Source organism: Lathamus discolor, chromosome 14 (assembly GCF_037157495.1).
Source record: "Lathamus discolor isolate bLatDis1 chromosome 14, bLatDis1.hap1, whole genome shotgun sequence".
NCBI lineage: Eukaryota > Metazoa > Chordata > Aves > Psittaciformes > Psittacidae > Lathamus > Lathamus discolor.
This window is the reverse complement of record NC_088897.1, coordinates 2,559,113-2,565,924: the sequence shown is the minus strand read 5'-3', so window position 1 is coordinate 2,565,924 and position 6,812 is coordinate 2,559,113. Positions and strand designations below refer to the sequence as shown.

Here is a 6,812-nt window from a genome sequence, read left to right as displayed (position 1 = left end):
GTGCTGAGCTTCACATCAGTGGAATGGGGAATGTTGATTTGGGTTGTATGAAGCTCAGATTAGTCTTGGTTTCAGTGTCCTTTATGCATATTTCATCATTCATGTGGCAAATATATAAAATAGTCTCTTATGAAACTGAATGGACAGAGTGTTAAAGCAATTCTGTGTTGGGCTGATGATCTGATGATTGATCTGGTGGTCTCAGCAGCTGTAACCTAGGAAGGGATCGCTATTTTATCGGATTAGAGCAGATTAATTCATTAATGTTTGTAACAGGTTTCCAAATCCCCTGGCGCTCTAGAAATTCAAAGCTCTGTGGATGTTTTTCTTATTTTTTTAAGTACTGTTGACTTTAATGTGGTTGATGGCAGGAAATCAAAAGTACTTGCGGTACTTGAGCCAAACAATTATCTTCCTTCTACTGACAGTGTCAGTGCTTTTGCAAGACTCAAGTCATGGTTTTAGCTGGCTGAAGCTTGTAGTGGGAAGGGATTCGGGGAGTTGAGAGTAGTAGTAGATCACAAAGAAAACAATGTCTGGGATTTCACCTAGAAAAATGAAATGCACAAGCCCTCTAGTATGGAGGGAATGCCTTAGCATTATGCACAAGCGTAAACAGTGCATCAGCGTGTCCCAGAATTACACATCAAGCAGGAAATCACTGTTGGGAAATCACTGCTGGTTATCCTCATTGTCCAGGCAGGACAGCAGGCTGCTGCCGCCAGGAGCAGGGAAGGACGGGGTGGAGGAACGTGCTGGGGTTTCTGGAGCAGCATGGGGAGCCCCATGCTTTGAGTTAGTGGCTGACACCCTACTTACAGCTGGTGAACTGTGAACGCAGCCTTAAGCAGAGCAGCGGGGCTGCCCCGCAGTGGGAGCCTGCCCCGCCCCGACGGCCGGCGCTACCTGCGTGCCCGCCGGCCGCCAACAGGGGGCGCCGTGGTGCCCGCGGCCGCGGCCGGCCGCCCCTTCCGCCGCGGCAGCGTCCTGGCGAGGCGGGGGCGCGGCAGGGGGCGCTGCGGCGCGGCAGGCTGCGCGCCCGCCGATCCCGCGGGGGCTGTGGCAGGCGGCGCGGGGCAGCGGACATGCCCGAGCGGCGCCGCCGGCAGCAACAATAGTGCGCGGCGGGCGGGGAGCCATCGCGGGCGGGGAGCGGCGGGCGCCGCCGCGCCGAGCCTCTCCCCCCCCATGGAGGGGTATTCGCTGGGGGTGAGCGTGTACTCCGACCAGGGCGGCAGGAAATACATGGAGGACGTGACCCAGATCGTGGTGGAGCCCGAGCCACCGGCCGAAGCGGAGCGCGGTCCCCCGCACAAAGGGGGAGCGGCGCCCGGAGGCCCGCGCGCCGCCGAGACCCTAGCCGAGAGCTGCCGGCGGAGGGGAGGGAGCCTGCGGGCGACGGAGGAGGCAGCGCTGCCGCCCGGCCCCTGCTCCGGCCGGTGCCCACGCCGATCCGTGGCCTTCTTCGCCGTGTGCGACGGGCACGGGGGCCGGGAGGCGGCCCAGTTCGCCCGGGAGAACCTGTGGGGCTTCATCAAGAAGCAGAAGGGCTTCGGCTCGGCGGAGCCGGCCGAGGTGTGCGCTGCCCTGCGCAAGGGCTTCATCGCTTGCCACCGGGCCATGTGGAAAAAGCTGCGTAAGTTACAACCGATGGGCGCCCTCCAGCACCCCCGCTCCGCCGGGCCCTCTACCCAGCCGCCTCAGGCCCCGTAGCCCCGCCGGCTCTCGGCCTTTCCCCCGGCCGTGCTTCCCCTTTGGGTCCCGCTTCTTCCCGCTTGGCCCTCCGGTGAGAACCGAGGGCACAGCGGAACCCCTTGTCCGCCTCCCGTTCCCCGGTGTCCCTTTAGCGCGGGACATCCCGCTTTTAGCCGCCTTTTCCTCCCCCCGCCCGCCCCCTCCGCACTATTGTGAGTTGAGTGTTTCAAAGCCTCCCTCTTATCTCCGCTTCGGAGCGGGGCACCCGCGCTGTTGGCAGCATCGACTCCGTCCGTGTGCAGGGAACGGGGAGGGGAGAGCGGGATGTGATCCGAGGCGTTGAGTCAAGTAATTCGGTACAACAAGAAAAACTGGAGAGCATACTGTGGGAGGACACACTGTAGGATCAATGTGCTGTGTAGTGTGATGTGATTATAGAGCTGCGATGTGTTCTCGGGGTGTTGCAAGTCGGATCTCTAAATTCGGTTTATTGGGAGGTCTTCATCTTGTTACCTTGATGGAGCTCGCCCTTAGATTTCTTTTGCCCAAAGTATCATGAAAAGGAAAGAAAAGGTAATTTTAGCAAACTCAAATGGGCTGAGACAGTGTTTTTTTCCCATAACTCTGCCTTCATCCCAACTGTTTCTGTAGATTCCTGTTGGGAGGGTTCAGAATCTGTCCCATAAAGGGTAATCGTTTGCTTATTCTATATTGTTTGAGCATTGGGAAGTACGTAGTGTACCTGCCAAAACAGGAAACAGTCAGTATCCTAAAGATTTATAGATTGTTTGCTTAACTGTAGTAGGATAGACGTTGTGGCCTTAAATAGGTAAGGGAAAAGGAGAGGAGAATGACAAGACAGGTGACAGTTGTTCTTGTAGCCTTCCTCCTCGCTGAGATAGACTGCAGACTTGATTTTTTGAAAGGAATTACTTTTTTTTCCTTGGGAAGATTATGGTTTAGAGTATGGTTGTTGTTCATATATACTGTGCAGTGGGTGTTGTGTATGCATTTATGTCTTTGAAGGTCCCATAAAGAGAAAATACAAGAACAGTGAACAAACAGCATTTGAAGACAGGCAGGCAGGAGTGGGACACAGTACCATTGGGTCAGAAACATAGACAGTGATGCTGACAGTGGGCTTGGAATGTGAACATAAAAAGCAAGAATTGCACTTAGAGCACGGTGGGGTTTCAGCGAAGTGATGGGGGCGGGGAGACGCGTTACAGTGTCAAACCAGTTTCATTTTCTTCTTCCTTTTTCTTGAATAGCAAAACAGAGAAGTTGTGTGAATGTCTGGTTCTTGAAAAGATACGGGGGAAGGCTGAGGGCACACTGATACTGGGCAGATAAGAAAGGGTGTAACTTTTAGAAGCACCAGAACTTGACCACAGCCCTCCTTGAGTGGTGTGTGATCCGCGGGGCTGCAGGTTTGCATGGGGAGGAGAAAGATGTGTGAATAGGGGAAGATGGTATGGAGGGGGGGGGAAAGGAAGGCGTTTCATTTTCTGGGCGCAGTTCCTTGATCTGTTGTCACTGTAACTATATGTGAATACAAGATGCAGAGAGTTGAAGTGGAGTGATAGAATGCAGGAAATACTATTTTAGTAATGAGTGTTTAGCAAACAGTACCTGGGTTGTGGAACCAATTTAAATTGTTGTGGGAAACAACATAGCTCTGGCTATGAGCTCTTGATGACGGTTTTAGGCAGGCTGTATGGTGAACTTCTACATAGCATGCTTGGGCTTACTGGTTTCTGCTGCATGTGCCTGACAGCTAGAGTTTTAGTGGACAAAAGCATCACTATATCTAGTTAATAACTTCTCATGCAAGTTTTACTTAAGGTGACTAGTACTCAATATCATCAACTGTAGGGCACATTTTTTACCATAATTTGGCAACTCTATGGACTTGAAAGGGAGACTGGGGATTTTGGTGTCTGGAAACATGTAGTGAGGTGGATCGAGAACTGGTTGAAAGGAAGAAGGCAGAGAGTTGTGGTCAATGGCGCAGAATCTAGCTGGAGGTCTGTGACTAGTGGAGTTCCTCAGGGGTCGGTGCTGGGACCGGTGCTGTTTAATATTTTCATCAATGACCTGGATGAGGGAACTGAGTGCACCCTCAGCAAGTTTGCTGATGACACAAAACTGGGAGGAGTGGCTGACACACCAGAGGACTGTGCTGCCATTCAGCGAGACCTGGACAGGCTGGAGAGTTGGGCGGGGAGAAACTTGATGAAATTTAACAAGGGCAAGTGTAGAGTCTTGCATCTGGGGAAGAACAACCCCATGTACCAGTACAGGTTGGGGGTTGACCTGCTGGAAAGTAGTGAAGGGGAAAGGGACCTGGGGGTCCTGGTGGATAGGAGGATGACCATGAGCCAGCAATGTGCTCTTGTGGCCAAGAAGGCAAATGGCATCTTAGGGTGCATTAGAAAGGGAGTGGTTAGTAGGTCAAGAGAGGTTCTCCTCCCCCTCTACTCAGCCTTGGTGAGGCCGCATCTGGAATATTGTGTCCAGTTCTGGGCCCCTCAATTCAAGAAGGACAGGGAATTGCTTGAAGGAGTCCAGCGCAGAGCCACAAAGATGATTAAGGGAGTGGAACATCTCCCTTATGAGGAGAGGCTGAGGGAGCTGGGTCTCTTTAGCTTGGAGAAGAGGAGACTGAGGGGTGACCTCATCAATGTTTACAAATATGTAAAGGGTAGGTGTCAGGATGATGGAGCTAGGCTTTTTTCAGTGATATCCAGTGATAGGACAAGGGGCAATGGGTGTAAACTGGAGCATAGGAAGTTCCACGTTAACATCAGGAAGAACTTCTTTACTGTAAGAGTGACGGAGCACTGGAACAGGTTGCCCAGGGGGGTTGTGGAGTCTCCTACACTGGAGATATTCAAGGCCCGCCTGGACAAGTTCCTGTGTGATGTACTGTAGGTTACCCTGCTCTTGCAGGGGGGTTGGACTAGATGATCTTTTTAGGTCCCTTCCAACCCTTGGGATTCTGTGATTCTGTGATTCTGTGAAACGGGTGGGAAAATGGTTTGGATTTTTGGTGTAAAGGATAAAGTTTTTATTGCTTCCAGTTGATGGCTGCTGGAAAAGCTCATATTTTGCTGCTTCGTTAGTTCTTGGAACCTGTGGGTTAACCCAGTGGCCATCTCTTGTGAAAGGGAACGTTCTTGCATGGAAAAGAAACACTGATCATGAGAGTACCAGAAAAATTAAACCTGAAAAATACCCCTTTGTCATTGCTGATAATTTTTGCCTTTAATTATATTGTAATAAATTTCTCTGTATGTGAAAGGGCTTCCGGAGTAAAAGTTCATGTTTGAAGTCTGTTCTACAATTGGCAGTGGTAGGAAAGGTGTTTACAAGAAGTGTTCTCAGGAGGTCCCAGATTTTGAAGTGACTCATCTGAGGACTGTGCAGGTTTATATTTCTTTTGTAATGAATTATTTGTATAGCTTGATACTATTAAAAACATTTATTTCAATGTGACTAGTTTAGAGCTGTGTGATTCTGCTTTGGTTATAACTCTTCCCATTAAATTTAATCAAAGCAATAGAAGTTCAATAGTATTTTCATCTCTCATGAAATAGCAAGGGTGGGTTGTAAATTTTCGCTGCAAATAATGTCAGGATTATTCTTAGACATACTGAAGAGTTTCTGTAATGTTTTCTAATCTGTAAAGGGCCTGAACCACTTGAGGCAATGCCGACTTCCAGGATAATGTAAAGTTTTTAGGGTCTGTTGCTGTATTAAAAGTTCATATAGCATTTATTTTTTTGAAAGTTTAACAAGAATTTTAGAACAAAGCTAACATAACTAAGGTATTGTAGTTAACCTGTATAAAACCAGGGAGATCAGAACGAAATGTGTTCCCTAGCAGTTTCTGACTCCCAGAATAATTTTGAATCATTCTCAAAAATGAACAGGAGCAGAACTTCCACACGCACGTTTTGAAGCAGTCTGTATGTTTCAGATCACACACCAACCATCATAAGGGAATTTGCTTTTTGGACTGTGCCAGAGTATTTCTTTTTCTGTTACAGATGTAGTGTCCAGGTGTAGGATCTGTATTCTGGTGTAACAGATACTGTTTGGGATGGGTTGTTTTAAACCAGTTACTACCCCTCTCTCCAGCCCCTCCACCAGAAGAAGGGCGAATAAAGCAAGAAGTAATTGCAAGTTGTGTATAAACAATTTACAGTCCTGGAAGCTGCATGGATTTGCTTCTTGAAACTGCTGTTGTAAAGGACAAACTGGATTATAAATCTAATAGCTTTAGATCACACTTAATGTGCCTTTTCTCTTTTTCCTTTAATCTTCTTTCCTTGGAAGAGTGGGAGTACATCTGCTGAACTGGAAGGTGTGGTATTTTGTGGGCAGGTATTGTCACAATCTGTAACAGGCAGTGCTGCTGGTACCCTGCTAGACGCAGATGGGATTTACCTCCTGCTCTCGTTTCGCATCAGCTGGGTCAGCATGTGCTGCTCTGTTTCATAACGATGGGATTTTTGGATGGAAAGCTTCCCAGCTGCAGTGGAGTTGTGCCCACTTGTCTTATAAAAGATCTTGTAAAAGAAATATGGGGCCTTGATGGTAGTGTCCTGTGCATGTTTGTTCTTAGGGGTTCCGTTTAGTTTGCACTAAAATGTTTTTAAATGGAACCAAGTCAAATTTTATGAAGCAAATCCCTTTATACCTCTGTCCTAGGCAGCGGGTGACAGTTTCATTTTGTCAGCTACAAAGGCAGCTGAGTTTACCAATTCCAAGTTACAAAGCTGGGTGAAGGGCAGTGTTTTACAAGTGGTGGGGACAAATTGTTTTAGAAGATGTCCTGTTGCTGGTTGTATGATTGATAAAAACATGGCTGTGTGGAGGAGTCTGGTAGGAGACTTCAGTTTTAATGCTTGTGCTCAGAGGAAAGATCAGCAGTTTTGACACTGTTGTTAATTTCTGACGAGATGAAATCTCTAAAGAAAGGAATATGCTGTGCTATATATAATACTTCTCTCTAAACAGGAGCAAGGCATGAACTAAAATCCCTTTGTGATAGGCGTATCTAATTTCTGTTCTGTTGGAGCCTAAAACCTGAGGCTGCTGTATCATTCTTT

At 48.4% G+C, this 6,812-nt stretch overlaps 1 protein-coding gene across 1 annotated transcript in view; it reads left to right on the top strand.

The window, feature by feature from the left end:
* The first annotated feature begins 1,030 nt into the window (after positions 1-1,030).
* Positions 1,031-6,812, top strand: part of PPM1D (protein phosphatase, Mg2+/Mn2+ dependent 1D) — a 29,933-nt gene continuing 24,151 nt past the window's right edge. Inside the window, exon 1 of the mRNA XM_065695178.1 lies at positions 1,031-1,636. Within this exon, the coding sequence (XP_065551250.1) occupies positions 1,189-1,636 (448 nt within the window). The 5' untranslated portion in view covers positions 1,031-1,188. The remainder of the gene's footprint in view (positions 1,637-6,812) is intronic.